At 45.2% G+C, this 16,315-nt stretch overlaps 1 protein-coding gene and 1 long non-coding RNA gene across 4 annotated transcripts; one reads left to right on the top strand and one right to left on the bottom strand.

Annotated features, from left to right (window-relative positions):
* Positions 1 to 338: 338 nt before the first annotated feature.
* On the top strand, positions 339 to 9,587 carry LOC145514450 (zinc finger protein 772-like). Of its 3 annotated transcripts, none has more exons than XM_081512271.1 (4): positions 339 to 706; positions 3,252 to 3,378; positions 3,895 to 4,017; positions 4,655 to 9,587. In XM_081512271.1, exons 2-4 carry the CDS (start codon positions 3,345 to 3,347, stop codon positions 5,800 to 5,802), a joined length of 1,305 nt encoding a protein of 434 aa, XP_081368397.1. In that variant the 5' UTR covers positions 339 to 706; positions 3,252 to 3,344; the 3' UTR covers positions 5,803 to 9,587. The 3 variants fall into 3 exon arrangements, with proteins under 3 accessions (XP_081368397.1, XP_081368395.1, XP_081368396.1); XM_081512269.1 differs by having other exon boundaries at positions 339 to 533; XM_081512270.1 differs by lacking the exon at positions 3,895 to 4,017 and having other exon boundaries at positions 339 to 533.
* LOC145514476 (uncharacterized) lies at positions 5,822 to 11,454 on the bottom strand. The gene is made up of 2 exons (XR_014060172.1): positions 10,266 to 11,454; positions 5,822 to 9,638 (listed from the first exon to the last, which is right to left on the bottom strand). It is a non-coding gene; the product is annotated as an uncharacterized LOC145514476 (long non-coding RNA).
* Positions 11,455 to 16,315: the final 4,861 nt, after the last annotated feature.

The following is a 16,315-nucleotide window of genomic DNA, read 5'->3' on the forward strand; positions in this document are numbered from 1 at the left end:
CGTTATAGACTACACTCACTGGAAATATAGGTGTGGCTCCTTTGAGAGAAGCAACGCTCTTCCTAATCCTCAAACTGAAAGAAACCTTTTCTAGGAGGCGTCAGCTAGGTAGCTCCACTTGTGACCTGGAGGTGGCGCCAATGCCCCACTTCATCGTTGTTGCTGTGGGAACTACTTTACCCAAGAGCCTCGGCAGCTCTGGGCCAATGAAGCCCCAAGAAAGGGGCGTTTCCGTTCATTGGGGCGTTGCCTGGACGGGACTTCCTGTTCCCGTCTTGGGCGGACATATTGTTTGCTTTCGTAGTGGCCCACCAGGTCCGTCCCCAGAAGGCTACGTCACACACGAGGTGACGCGATGGGGAAAACGTGAGAGGCGTTGTTGCCCTAAACACAGGCGGGCCTGAGGATTGGTAGTGGCGCTGCTCGGGTGACCCGCAGGAGCCCAGGACCTAGCACCTGTCGCTCTGCAGCTACACGCCTTCCCCAGTCCGCAGGTGCCGATGGCGGCCGCCGCGCCGACGGACCCGGCGCAGGTGGGTGCTGCGCCCCCGGGTCCTCCCTCGACCTCCGTCTCTGAATCCTGAGGCCTCGAATGAGGGAAACCTCAGAACCCCGCAGCTGTGCGCCCTGTGTCCCGACTGTGGGGGCGCTCTTGGGCGAACATTTCTGACAGCCCGCGTGATGGGATAATAGGACGTTACTGAAGGTGGGGCCGGAATGTGCAGAGCATTTGGGAAACCTGGGGTCTGAGTCTTTGGTGTCTGAAAAGATCAGAGGGTCTGAGCAGCTGTGCCTTCATTCTGAAGGTGATGGGAGCACGGAAGGTTCTAAACAAAGAGACCGCATCCGATTGTTTAAAATGTAGACTGTCCAGGTGTGAACAGACTTGACGTGAGAGTGAGGACAGTGGAGCCCAGAAATGTTGAGATAGTCTAAGGCCACGCAGTTGTTAGACGGCCCTGACGACCACTGCACACAGGGTGGACTGTCAGCCCCAGGTCCTTGTGGCAGAGCAGCAGCAGGAGAGAGGCCTGAGGCTCTCTGGGGCTCTTTCGTGGTTGTTTCTCTCTCACAGTCTCCCTGTACCTACGTGTTCCCCGATCTCAGAAGTAATTATGGGATTTATACAGGAGAGACGAGGATGTGCAGTCTCTCATCGATTCCACCTTCACCCTCACCCATCAGGGCTCCAGGAATGTGGTGTCATAGAACACTTTACCTTGTACTGTCCCAGCTCTTGAGTCTGGGGACCCCTGAGAAACACCAAGCTCAGAATTCACAGTCCAGTCCAGGGGTTATATGGCAGGGCTCCGACTCCTGGTGACCATTGGAATAAGGTGTGGCAGTTTGTTCCAGGCACAGGAATCCGCATACCTGATGGTGAGATTGAATTGGGGAATTTTTTTTTTTTTTTAAGCTACAGATCTTCACCAAGTCTGGTAGCGGGAGTCAGGCCTGAAATGGCCAACTGAGAAGCTAGGCCTCAGTTCTGAGGGTGGTTTAGCCAGGGCAGATGTGGAGCAGAGGAGGGAGGTGATCTGATCTGGGTTTTCACAGCTTCCCTGTAGATGGCAGGTTTGATCCCTGGGTTGGGAGGATCCCCTGGAGAAGGAAATGGCAATCCACTCCAGTGTTCTTGCCTGGGAAATCTCATGGACAGAGGAGCCTGGAGGGCTACAATCCACGCAGTCACAGAGAGTTGGGCACGTCTTAGTGATTATACAGCAACAAGGACAACTCTGAATTCCAAGTGGAGAACAGGCTGTGTGGTGAGGGTTGAGGGAATTAGGATGGAGGCGAGGAGACTGGGGACAAGGCCGCTTCTGTATTCCAGGCGAGTTGTGATAATGTTGGGCCAGAGGGGTCGCTGTGTAGCTGGGAGAAGCGATCGGGTCAGATTTTCTGTGTAGGAAAGAGACAGCCCCAAGGTGTTAGGCCATATCAGTCAGAAGGGTAGAAGCTCCATCAGCTGAGGTGGGCAAGTTAGTGGTAGAAGTAACTCTGCATATGGGTATCAGTAGTTTATTTGTGGCCACGTGGAGAGTCTGAGATGTGCCAGAGAACCCTTGAGGTGTCCAGTGAGCTGCTGGACACGGGGCTGAAGTTACATGGAGGGGTTCAGGAGAGAGACATCCAAAAAGTAGAAGATGTCATGTACATAGGTTTACAAGGGAGAAACTACAGCAACACAAAGTACCCTCCTGCCGCGTCCAGCACAGCAGGTGAGAAAGACCTGAAATGGTGAGTATGTAAGGAAAAAACAGACACATATAATTTGGCAAGCAGGGAGTCAGGACCTTCCTGCCCTCCATGACAGGAAGACAAAATGACTGCTTTCAGTCCGCACTTTTATTGGCAGAAGTCACATGAGGTCATTAGGGGAGTTTGATCAGCACACCGTAAAGAGGGAGTAAAGTTAAGGCTCTGCTGTTGATTAGGACCATCTTGTTTTGTTTGCATGCGGACGGACGCCGGAGCAGGCAGTGAAGTGGAGCAGAGAGCATGTCCCACCCCAAGAATGTCCGTTTGGCATACTACTAGGACAGTCATGAGGGTGCAGTTTGCTGCACCCTGGAGTCATGGGGCAGGTGCTGGTCTCTGCGCCAGGCTGCCACACCCTCCAGCAGTCTCCCAGGAATGGTTGCCTGGTAATGGTTATTCGGTAACGGGTGCCTGCAAATGGCTGCACGCCAGCTCCGCACCTGTTACCTGCCGATTTCCTCAAGGTTTGACGGCATGTGAACTACATTACCCAGCAGGCTCTGCTCTCTGTGGGGCAGTTAATGAGCTAGGAAGGTGATGGTGGAGGCCAACAGCTGGGTAAGGGGCCAGAGTTGTGAGAGAGTGATCCAGGAGAGCAACGTGCACGTGGAAAAGGAAGTGTGAATTGATGGCCCTTGGGCCCTGGTTCTGGGGACTTACGGGAGAAAGATGAGCCTAACTTTGGTTGTCTGGTAATCATGATTTTAGTAACTTTCAAAGAACTGGCTGGAGGGAGGTGGGTGGGGCTGCTGTGCCCCATGCCAGCCCCAAGTTTAGACAGGCCTTTCTGCCCCACCCGCCTATTGTTGCTGTGGGTAGACACAGCGATCCGCGGGACCCGGAGAGATCAGACATACATGGCACCTGCTGCTGGTGTTTCCTCTAAGTTAAGGAGCTGGGTGGGAAGGAATGGTCAGGGGAGTTCTGAGGGGACAGATGGGATCCTTGGGAAGGAGACTGATCACAGACTGCTCTTCCCATTGTGGCAGGTGAATGTGGCCTTTGAAGATGTGTTCGTGTACTTCTCCCAGGAGGAGTGGGAGCTGCTTGATGAGGCTCAGAGGCTGCTGTACCGCGAAGTGATGCTGGAGAACTTTGCACTGATGGCCTCACTGGGTAAGGCCCTCTTGTCCCCTGCAGTACCTGGACTGGGCTCTTCCTCTTCCCTGTTTCTTGGATCAGAACAATAGGCATTACCACCACCTGCCCTGGTTCTCTGGAGTAGGCACTGTGGGTGCCAGGTGTGAACTGTGGGCTCTAGCACCTCTGGTGTCTGAGCAGTCCCACTACCTGCTGCCTTGAAGGCTTGCATGGAGGAATGCAGGCATGAAGTGTCCAGTTTTTACCCGGTGGATCACGTCCGGCTTGTCCTCTCCCTGACTGGGTGCCTGTGCCCAGATCCATGGCACTCTTGTGCCCCAGGTTGTGCCCCCTTCCTCTAGCTGACATTTCTTGTAACCTACCTGTATCAGGAATCCCAAGGACCCAGTACAATCACTACTTGTTGGGACCATGAGGCTATTCCTGCAAGACAATACTTCAGAGTTATTTTCATGATATTTAGGTTTCTTCTCTGAGGGATGGGTCACCCACACCTGTGCTGCCCATTTACATGTCCTGTCTTTTCCTTAGGATACACGTCTTCCATGTCCCATGGGGTTTCCCCACAGAAGCTGGGCAGGGACCCCTGGGTCTCTGACTGGGCCAACACGACTCCAGCCCTGACCAGAGAGGCTCAGAGTATGGGTGGCCCTGGTGAGTGGGAGCTGGGGAAAGTGTGATGTTGGGCTGGGTTCTGGTCACTCTCCAGCCTCTTGGTGCCCACAGTGGTTTAAGTGCCAAGGCCACTGCCCACACTTCATTCCTGTCTCTACTGACCTGTTTACACACTTACCTTTTATGCTGTGACCTTTGGCCTTTGGCAGTTCCTCACCTCTGCCCACATCTCAGTTGTTCCTCTCCTCTGCTTCCTCTGTACTGCTCTCCAACACTGGCTTGTATGCTTTGTGTGTCATGAGAGGTGCACACACTTCAAATAATTCTTAAATACCAGCTATTCTATTCATTTGTAGCTGTTTAGCAAACACACGCTTCTTCTGCACGTCTCCGCAGCCGCCAAGGCCTTCCTACAATGCATTTGTGGATAATTTCACTGGGGACCCTGGCTCTTTCTGGGCTGTTCCTCAGATCTGTGTCCTCTTCCCATCAAGGCTGCTTCCAGCCTGTGACCTTTAGATGCCAAGACTGTGGAGCAGCCCTTTACTCAACTTGCATCCTGGCCTTTTGTCCTGATGGCAGACCTCAGTCTTATTTTTGATAAACACACATTTGTAATAACTGCCCCTTCCCACCCATGTCACCGTGTACTTTACCAGCATTTGTCTGCTTTCAGGTTGTTGGCATGGAATGGAGGAAGATGAGATCCGTTTTGAGCAGAGCATTTCTATAAAAAGAGTGTCTCAGGGCATGATTCCTAAGACGATTCTATCTTCCCAGAAGGCCCACCCCTGTGAGACATGTGGCCCGATCTTGAGAGATGTTCTGCACATGGCTGAGCACCAGGAAATACGTCCTGGGCAGAAACCATATCTGTGTGTGGCATGTGGGAAACAGCTGTGGTTCAGTGCAAACTTCCCCCTCCACAATCAGCACAGTGGAGAGAAACCCCACAGAAGGGACATGCACAGGGCCCTTCTTGTGAGCAGCTGCCCTGTCCAGTCGTCGGAGACACCCTTTACCACAGGGGAGGGTTGTGAGGACTTCCCAACTGGCTCAAGCACGTTTCAGCACCATTATCCTCTTAGAAAATGGAAGCCACAAAGTGACACCCACTGTGCAGAGGTCTTTCACAGTGGACAAAGGCATTATGAGTGCAGCGAATGTGGGAAGGCCTTCAGCCGCAAAGACTCACTTGTTCAGCACCAGAGAGTTCACACTGGAGAGAGGCCTTACAGGTGCAGCGAATGTGGGAAAACCTTTAGCCGCAAACCCATACTTGCGCAGCACCAGAGGATCCACACTGGAGAGATGCCTTACGAGTGTGGCGTATGTGGGAAAGTTTTTAATCATAGCTCTAATCTCATTGTACACCAGAGAGTCCACACTGGAGCACGGCCTTACAAGTGCAGCGAATGTGGGAAAGCCTACAGTCACAAATCCACGCTTGTTCAGCACGAGAGTATCCACACCGGAGAAAGGCCTTATGAGTGCAGTGAATGTGGGAAATACTTCGGTCACAAATACAGACTCATTAAGCACTGGAGTGTTCATACTGGGGCACGGCCTTACGAGTGCATTGCATGTGGGAAGTTCTTCAGCCAAAGCTCTGATCTTATTGCCCACCAGAGAGTTCACAATGGTGAGAAGCCGTATGTGTGCAGTGAGTGTGGAAAAGCCTTTAGCCACAAACATGTGCTTATTCAGCATCTTAGAATCCACACTGGAGAAAGGCCGTATAAATGCAGTGAGTGTGGGAAGGCCTTCAGGCAAAGGGCTTCCCTCATCAGACATTGGAAGGTTCATGCTGGAGAAAGGCCTTAGGAGAGCAGGGAATACTCCGTCTTGTTCACCTTAGTGGGTGATACCAGAGAGAGGCTCCGAGAGGAGCCTTTGTGAGTAGCCATAAGCTGGAAGATGAGCCTCGTGTTTGAACTCCCACCCTGAGGAGATTCTTCTGTGTGCCAGCTCTGTGGGACGCTTTCTGGAGCAATATTGCACTTTGTAACATGCCTTGGCCACTGTGAAAGGCCTCTGCACGCTTGCCAAAAGCATATCACTGCCAGCGTCTGAAAGAAGCCATTCAGCTGTGCAAGACCAGGGCCCCACACTGTGCGTAGGTCACCCCAGATGCTTTGAGGGGCAAGATCTCTGCTCTTCCTGTCTTCCCTAGAGGGCACCATCGGTAGCCTGACCCCACTGATGATCCTCACTCCTTCCTGCTCCCTACTGGTGGAACCATGGGTGTGACCCAGTTTGGGTCAGAAGAATGCAAGCTCAGTTTTGCTGGTTGCCTGCAGAGATGTCCATTTTTCAGACTGTATTGATCTCTTGTGACCCTCATGATGGATTTGACAAGCCCCTGAGTTAACTGACCTGGGAATTGTCTGCCTCATATTGTTCTGGTTTTGCAACACATGCCTTAGTTTCTGAGCTATCTTTACTCCTGGGAATTTTGTTCACTCTGTGGGTTGAGTTGAGAACAGAATTAGGCTTGCCAGCCTGAAAGAATGAAGAGCTTGTGTGAGACCGCCAACTGTTGAGTCTCAGTGGTATTTGCAGAATGGTGAAGAAAGAACAGCTCTTATTCTAGTTTCAGCCTAATTTACATAGCTGCTCAAGGCCTCCTGGGAAAGAATAGCAGGCTTTGCAGGCCTAATCATGTGTCCTGTGTGCTAAGATGATTTGTGTGACCAAGGTCTTCTTGAGCAGGTTGTCAAGGTGTTGACAACCTCTGATGTATGTGGGAGCAGCATGAATTGGTCCCTTGTTCCCAGGGAATGTTTCCGAATTTGATTCTCTGGGACCTGCCGGCATCCCTGACATCTATTATTTGGTAGGCTATTATTTGGTAGGCAGATATCACTGTCACCTACAAGGACCAGTTAGGAATCATAATTGATGCAGAGACACTGATAAATAGGAAGTTGGGAGACCATAGCCAACTGCAGGGAATGTAACTCTTTTAAAGGTGTATCCACAAACTTGTCCATCACTGTGACTTTGGTATGAGGGTTTATGGAAATTCTCAGGACCCTCATATTTGTGTCTCATGATCTTACAGCAATGGTTACTGTCTAAAATACAATGAAAAATTTCTGCAATTGCACGTATTTACAGTGTATAATTTGATTTTTTTTTTTGTAACCCCATGGATTATAGTCTTCCAGGCTTCTGTCCTCCTATCCATGGGATTTTCCAGGCCAGAATACTGGAGTGGGTTGCCATTTCCTTCTTCAGGGGATCTTCATGACCTAGGGATCGAACCCCTGAACCCCTGTTGGATTCTTTACCACTGAGTTTTGATACAGGTTTGCACCTTTGAAACCAAGTTTCCTGATTCCTTTTGTAGTTTCTCTTCCCCTCACCCTTGGTAGGCAACCACTCATCTTGCTTTCTGTCACTATAGATTTGTTTGCATTTCTTAGAATTTTAAATGTGTGTGTGTATAGAATAACTTAAAATGTATTTTTATGTATCCAGCTTTTTAAACTCTACATAATTATTTTGTGATTTATCAATGTTCTGTGTATCAGTTCACTCTTTTTCATCCATACTTTTGCTTAAAGTATTCCACTTTAGAGAAATAGTTCCAAAGCAAGTGACCCAGGAGAGAACTCACAAGAACAAAGCTACAGTTTCTGTTATGACCTGAACCTGGAAGTGAAGTGCCAACGTTTCTGGCTTATTCTATGGATAACACAGACTAGTCCTGGTACACAGTGCAAGGAGACTCACTTTACAACAGTGAGAATGCAACGTGGTAGGTATTTGTAGGAGCATTTCTTGGATACTGGTGACCACAATCACAGTTGTTTTTCTTTTTTTACCTTTGTGTATAGCCTTTTAATAAGGAATTATACTGACTGATTTCAAAAGTTAAACCAGCCTTGCATTTCTGAGGTAAACCCCATTTAATCATGATGCACTACTTTTTATGCATGGTTCAATTTTATATGCTGGTTTTCTTTTGTTGTTGTTGAAGATTTTTGTATCTATGCTCATGAGAGCTGTTAGTCTCTCTCTCTCTCTCTTTTTTCTTTTGTCTCTGATATTTTTAATGCTTGGGTTTGGTTGCTATCAGTGTAATGTTGGGTTTACAGAATAAGTTGGTTAAGTATCCCCTGCTCTTTAATTTTCTGGACAAGTTTGTGAAGAATTGACAGTATTTCTTTCTTGTTTGATAGAATTCACCAGTGAAGTATGTAGGCCTGGAGTCTATTTTGTGGAAAAGTTTTTAACTGGAAAATTCCACAGTGACCCTGTGCTATGCTTAGTCGCTCAGTCATGTCTGACTCTCCCCCTGTAGCCCACCAGGTTCCTCTGTCCATGGGATTTTCCAGGCAAGAGTACTGGAGTGGGTTGCCATTTCCTGCTCCAGAGGATCTTCCCAACGCAGGGATTGAACTTGCCTCTCCTAGTACTGTAGTGAAGTCGCTCAGTCACTCATGTCCGACTGTGCAACCCCATGGACTGTAGCCTGCCAGGCTCCTCCGTCCATGGGATTTTCCAGGCAAGAGTACTGGAGTGGGTTGCCATTTCCTTCTCCAAGGGATCTTGCCTCTCTTGCGTCTCCTGAATTGGCAGGCAGATTGCTTACCACTAGCGCCACCTGGGAAGCCATAGTGGACCTAGGTCTATAGAATTTACCCCTTTCCCCCTATACACACCTATACACACAGTGAGCTTTGGTAGTTTGTATCTTTCTCATGGAGTTTTTTGTTTAAGTAGTCAAGATTTTCAAGCTATTCTCTTATTTTAGTACATGTAGAATCTGTAGTGGTGCCTCCTCTCTTATTTTTATACCGATAATGTCTATGTTTTTTTCTTTATCAGTGACTTATCACCTTTATTGATCTTCTTAGAGCACTTGACTTCACTGATTTTTCTGTTTTGTTTTCCCTCATTTTGACTTTACTGTTACCTTTTGCTTTTATTATCTTTCATTTCTCTTCTGATACTTTTTAGCATAGAAGCTGAGTTCCTTCATTTGAAACCTTTGGGTTTTTTGCTAATATAGGTGCTGAATACTAAGACTCACCCTGTAACAACTGCTTTAATTACCTCCCACAGAACTTAATATGTTGTATTTTCATTTAAATTATTTTAAGCCTTTTCCAGTTTTGTTTTAAATTTCTTCTGACACATGGTTCTTTTAGAAGTATGTTATTTGGGCTTTCCTTTTTGGTAATTGACTTCTAATTTAATTCATTATAGTCCAGGTATACACATTATGACTTGAATTATTTACATTTATAGGTATTTGCTTTATGGCCCAGAATATGGGTTATCCTGTGTTTCATGTTAACTTGAAATGAATGTATATTGTTTTCTTTTTTGGTGGAGAGTTTCTACAAATGTCATCTCAAGTTAATGTAATTAATAATGTCTAGTTTTCTATATCCTTACTGATGGGATGGGCACTGCTCTGTCAATTATTTGAATGGGGTTGTTGACATCTCTGACTCTAAAAGTGGATTTTCCTATTTTTCTGTTTAGTTCTATCATGTTTTTCTTTGTGCTGTTTATTTGTTTTTCTATTTTTGTTTTTTTTAATTTGCTTTGTGTCTTTTTATTAGGTGAATAAACATTTCCTATTGTTATATCCACTTAATGAGTAGACCTCTTTAGCATTAAGAAAAGGCCCTCTTGAGACTTCCCTGGTGGTCCAGTGGTTAAGACTCTGCACTTCCAATGCATGGAGCCTGGGTTCAGTCCCTGATCAGGGAACTAGATCCCCCACGCCACAACTAAGGCCTGGGGTCCTCTTTATCTATAGTGATATTCTTTGCCCTAAAATCCACCTTGTCACACACTGTTAACATTGTGTAGTTTTGATGCAATACTCATTTTGCTTTTTTGAGTGAGTGAGTGAAAGTCGCTCAGTCGTGTCCGACTCTTTGCGACCCCATGGACTATACAGTCCATGGAATTCTCCAGGCCAGAATACTGGCGTGGGTAGCCATTCCCTTCTCCAGGGGATCTTCCAAACCCAGGGATTGAACCCAGGTCTTCCGCATTGCAGGCAGATTCTTTACCAGCTGAGCCACAGGGGAAGCCCTCTCTGCCTTTTTGGGTACTGAAAATTCCGCTTTTCAGTAGATATTCTTTATATATTTTTAAGGTTTTTTAATGTGGACCGTTTTTTTAAAGCCTTTATTAATTTGTTACAATATTGTTTCTGTTGTATGTTTTGGTTTTTTTGACCATGAGGCACGTGGGATCTTAGCTCCCTGACCAGAGATCAAACCTGCACCCCCTTCATTGGAAGGCGAAGTCTTAACCACTGGACTGCCAGGGAAGTCCCAAAGATATTCTCGACATTTTACATGTTTAAGTTCCTTAGAAAGAGTATGATCTTTTGGGATCTTGATTCCAAACATTTTTAGGTGGAATTATTGCAACATTCATGTTAAGGCTATTTTCTCACCCTCTGCTGAGACACAGTCATTCTGTATTTTCTACCTTATGCTTCCTGAAGTTTCTGATTTAAACTGGTTGCTGCTGCTTCTGCTGCTGCTGCTAAGTCGATTCAGTCGTGTCCGACTCTGTGCGACCCCACAGACGGCAGCCCACCAGGCTCCCCCGTCCCTGGGATTCCCCAGGCAAGAACACTGGAGTGGGTTGCCATTTCCTTCTCCAGTGCATGAAAGTGAAAAGTGGAAGTGAAGCTGCTCGGTCGTGTCTGACTCTTCACGACCCCATGGACTGCAGCCTGCCAGGCTCCTCCGTCCATGGGATTTTCCAGGCAAGAATACTGGAGTGGGTTGCCATTGCCTTCTCTGTTAAACTGGTTGGAACAGGTGCTATTCTGTTCTCTACGTTAGCCTTGGAAATTGTTTCATTGAATCCTTTTGGGTGTTTCTTCACCCAACCTCTGGTCCTTCCCTACCTATATATACAGATTTGTACTGAGCTGAATACTTGAAGATGACCCTCTGTATGTCTCTCTCTTGTCCTGTGCTCTATTGGACTCCAGACACCTTAGCAGGCCCAAATTCTAAGTTCTTTCTCATATGAGGATGATTTTAGGGGTCTGCCTGGGCTCAGCATTTTTGTATTAGGGCCTGGGAATTTGCTTTCATGGAAACCTGAGTTGGCCATGGGGCTCGTATCATTTATTTGCTCTCTCTTATAGGTCACTGGTATTTTTTCCAGTATATTAAGAATCAGTTTCATGTACTTTATTTTTTTTTTTCAAGAAAATGTATGAATCCTCCTAAAGCAGATACTTTGGATAAATTAGTAGAATTGATAACACCTCCAATTACATCAGAAAAAAAAGAAATCACATCTTTATAAATATAAGCAAGGAAAGAAGGTATAGCACTAGATATCTTTGAGACATAATGGATAATGTGTGATTATTTTATTTTTTGACTGTGCCATGTGGCATGTGGGATCTTGGTTCCTTAAGAGCAAAACCAGGTAATGAAATAGACCAGTGTGTGAGCGTAGATGCAAAAAAAAAAAAAACCCTTAACAAAATTTTAGAGAATTAAATGTGTGTGTATTTGTATATGGTATATTTTGAATTGTTAGGCCAGCTTTACACTCCTGATAATGATTATAACCTAGTGAGATTGATCATGAATATAAGGTTGGTTTAGGGGCTTCCCCAGTGGCTCAGCTGTAAAGAATCTGCCTGCAATGTAGGAAATTCGGGTTCAATCCCTGGGTCGTGAAGATCCCCTCGAGGAGGGCATGGCAACCCCCTCCAGTATTCTTGGCTGGAGAATCCCATGGACCGAGGAGCCTGGCGGGCTACAGTCCATAGGGTTGCAAAGAGTCTGACATGACTGAAGCGACTTAGCACGCACGCACACAAGGTTGGTTAACAATTGAACATATATTAATTTAATCCTTCCTAACTAGAAGGTATGGTATAATGAATATATCTGGTCTTTGTCCCAGATTCCTGTCACAGAGCTTAAGAAATCATGAAATTCCTGGTGTGATAGGAGTCTTTCTGGTGCTAATGGAGTGACTCTTGGTAAGCCCCTAGAAAGTTTCAGGATGAGGACTGATCACCAGAAGGACCAATCGTATGATTAAAACTTGGAAACTGAGCCAGACAGACCTGTGGGGAGAGAAGAGGGTCTAGAAGTTTTGTTCTGGCCTGTGACCGTGATCTAATCAGTTGTGTCTGTGTAATCAAATTCCGATCCAAACACTGATGGACGACAAGACTGGATGGGGCTTCTGCTTGGTGAACACATTGATATGCAGGAGAGTGGCATGTCTGGACTCCCAGAGACGGGTCATGGAACCTTCACGTCTGGCACCTGCCTATACCTTGCCCTTGCGTACTGGATGGGGCTTCTGCTTGGTGAACACATTGATATGCAGGAAAGTGGTATGTCTGGACTCCCCAGAGACGGGTCATGGAAACTTCACATCTGGCGCCTGCCCATACCTTGCCCTTGCATTCGTTTCATAGGCTGTTCCTGAGCTCGATTCTTTATAACAAAACTGGAATCATAGGTATAGCACTCTTAATGAGTCCTCTAAGCCATTCTAGCCAATTCTTGAACCTGGGGGGGATCATGAAAACTCCTGAAATTATAGCCAGCTGGCCAGAAGTGCAGTTGGGCCCTGTGACTTGAAACTTTTCTGAAGTGAGGAGGACTTTCTTGAGAAGGACTGAACCCTTAAAGATGTGGAGACTGACACACATTCTGGGTACTTGGTGTCAGAAAGTTGATGTCAGAGCCAATTTCCTTAACCTAATATATGGTAGCATTAGAAACCGACATTACATTAGAAGCTGACATTACACCAAAAGCTGACATTACTGTGGGAAAGCTTGGATGCTTTCCCCCTGAAACCAGGAATGAGCAGGAATGTCCACTCTCACAGCTTCTATGTAATGTTGCACTGAGCATCTTTTCTGGTGACATAAGAAAATTAAAGAGAATAAGTGATGTGCAAATTGTAAAGGAATAACCAAAGTGGCCATTATTCACAGATGACATGCTTATCTATTTAGAAAACCCTTTAGTATATATTTAAAAAAAATAAGATCTAATTGACTAGTCAAGTTTATAGGATAAAAAGTCAATATACAACAAATGGAAGTCAAAAGACTATACTGCTTACTGTAGCATCAATATATGAAATATGTAGGAGTATATGAAACAAAATACATTCAAAAACTACAAAACAAATTCACAAAACTTTACTGAGACATACCATGTTTCTGAACCTAAGGACTTAATATTTTAATTTATTATCCTGTAATTGTGCTGTAAGTTCACACAGCTATCAATTCCCAGTGATTTTGGTAGAAATTGACAAAATGATTCTAAAATTCATATGAAAATTCAAAAGACCTAAAATACTCAAATTTTGGAAAGAACACAAATTTTAAAGGTTTTAGTCTGATTTTAAGAATCAATTATAGAATTATTATTGAGCTTTACTAACAAAAGTATAACATTCTTGAAAGGATAGACAACAAAAATATAGATTACAGAAACAGACCCACACCAGTACTGTCTATTTTCAATAAAATTTCCAATGTATTTTAAGACTGAAACAATAATGTTTTCAACAAAATGCTCTAAGATTATAACATCCATATGAAAAATAAAGTAACAGAAACCCTCAACATCTTGTCTTTTAGTAATTAATCTGAAATTCATAACCTTGAATGTTTGAAACACAAATTATACATCTCATAGATATGGATGAGGAGCACTTGTTGAACACAGGTTAGGCAAAGACTTTTTTTACCAGACATAAAAACCAAAACCCAAATAAATAATAAATTGAGACTTACTCAAAATTAAAACTCTGCTACTAAAAAGACTCATTTATGAAAGTTTAGGGAATGTCCTGGTGGTCCAGTGGGTAAGACTGCATTTTCATTTGGGTGGTCTGGGTTCAATCCTTGATGGGGGAACTAAGATCTTACAAGCCATAAAGTGGGACCAAAAAAAGAAGAAAGTTTTAAGTATAAACCAAACTTCATCTGATTTAAAACTGGTGTCCAGAGTTTTAAAATAACCTTTACAACAATAAGGAAAACAATTTTTTAAAAATAAAATTTTTTGAATACATGTTTCACCAAAGAAGATACGTGAATATCAGGCTTCCCTGGCAGTCCAGTGTTTTAGATTCCCCAATTCCAATGTAGGGGGTGAAGGTTCGACCTCTGGTTGGGGAACTAAGATCCACATGCTGCACAGTGCAACAACAAAAAGGAATAAGCATGTGAAAACATGATCAATATCATTCAGTTCAGTTCAGTCACTCAGTTGTGTCCAACTCTTTGTGACCCCGTGGACTGCAGCACGCCAGGCCTCCCTGTCCAACACCAACTCCCGGAGCCTACCCAAACTCATGTCCATTGAGTCGGTGATGCCATCCAACCATCTCATCCTCTGTCATCCCCTTCTCCTCCTGCCCTCAATCTTTCCCAGCATCAGGGTCTTTTCCAATGAGTCAGCTCTTCGCATCAGGTGGCCAAAGTATTGGAGTTTCAGCTTCAACATCAGACCTTCCAATGAACACCCAGGACTGATCTCCTTTAGGATGGACTGGTTGGATCTCCTTGCAGTCCAAGGGACTCTCAAGAGTCTTCTCCAACACCACAGCTCAAAAGCATCAATTCTTCGGCGCTCAGCTTTCTTTATAGTCCAACTCTCACATCCATACGCGACTACTGGAAAAACCATAGCCTTGACTAGACGGACCTTTGTTTGCAAAGTAATGTCTCTGTTTTTCAATATGCTATCTAGATTGGTCATAACTTTCCTTCCAAGGAGTAAGCGTCTTTTAATTTCATGGCTGCAATCACCATCAGCAGTGATTTTGGAGCCCAGAAAAATAAAGTCAGCCACTGTTTCCACTGTTTCCCCATCTATTTGCCATGAAGTGATGGGACCAGATGCCATGATCTTAGTTTTCTGAATGTTGAGCTTTAAGCCAACTTTTTCACTCTCCTCTTTCACTCGCAGCAAGAGGCTCCTTAGTTCTTTTTCACTTTCTGCCATAAGTGTGGTGTCATCTGCATATCTGAGGTTATTGATATTTCTCCCAGCAGTCTTGATTCCAGCTTGTGCTTCATCCAGCCCAGCATTTCTCATGATGTACTCTGCTGCTGCTGCTGCTAAGTCACTTCAGTCGTGTCCGACTCTGTGCGACCTCATAGACGGCAGCCCACCAGGCTCCGATGTACACTGCATATAAGTTAAATAAGCAGGGTGCCCATATACAGCCTTTCCCGATTTGGAACCAATCTATTGTTCCATGTCCAGTTCTAACTGTTGCTTCCTGACCTGCATACAGATTTCTCAAGAGGCAGGTCAGGTGGTCTGGTATCTTCATCTCTTTCAGAATTTTCCACAGTTTATTGTGATCCACACAGTCAAAGGTTTTGGCATAGTCAGTAAAGCAGAAATAGATGTTTTTCTGGAACTCTCTTGCTTTTTTGATGATCCAGCAGATGTTGGCAATTTGATCTCTGGTTCCTCTGCCTTTTCTAAAACCAGTTTGAACATTTGGAAGTTTACGGTTCACGTATTGCTGAAGCCTGGCTTGGAGAATTTTGAGCATTACTTTACCAGCGTGTGAGATGAGTGCAGTTGTGCAGTAGTTTGAGCATTCTTTGGCATTTCCTTTCTTTGGGATTGGAATGAAAACTGACCTTTTCCAGTCCTGTGGCCACTGCTGACTTAATCACTAAGAAAAGTGCAAATTATACACAAGACACCAAAACATACTTCAGTGCAATAGAACTCCCTTACATTACTGGTGGAATGCAAAATGTTAAAACCCACTTTAGAAAACTCGTAATTTCTATAAAATGATGGATACACTTACATTTGATACAGCCATGTAATCTGTAGGTATATTGCCAAGAGGAATTAAAAAATCTGTGTCCACAGAAATGCTTGTACTTTACTGTTCACAGCAACAGCAGCTTTTTTGATTAGAGCCAATAGCTAGGAAAAAAAGATTCTGCAAATGCACATGCATAAATGACTTGGTAATAGTACTAGTTTGCTAGGCCTGTCATAAAATACCACAAACTGGATGGCCTAAACAATAGATACATATCCTCTCATAGTTCTGGAAGCCAGAAGTCCGAGCGAGATCAAGATGCTGTCAGGTGCCCATGCAGCCTCCTTGGTTTGCAGATGGCTGCTGTCTTGCATCCTTCCTCCGGAGACCTCTGCAGGGGATGGGCTCAGCTGCAGTGCAGGAGGCTGGCGGGGCAGGCAGAGACTCCTTTGACTGTTTTCCTTTATTTCTGCATGTTCATTTCTCTGATTAATCTTATTCTTTGGCTTCGGTTTTTGCACAGATGAAATGCAGGTAGAGGACATGGGGC

This window comes from Giraffa tippelskirchi, chromosome 7 (assembly GCF_054371585.1).
Source record: "Giraffa tippelskirchi isolate mGirTip1 chromosome 7, T2T-mGirTip1v1.2.pri, whole genome shotgun sequence".
Classification (NCBI taxonomy): Eukaryota; Metazoa; Chordata; class Mammalia; order Artiodactyla; family Giraffidae; genus Giraffa; species Giraffa tippelskirchi.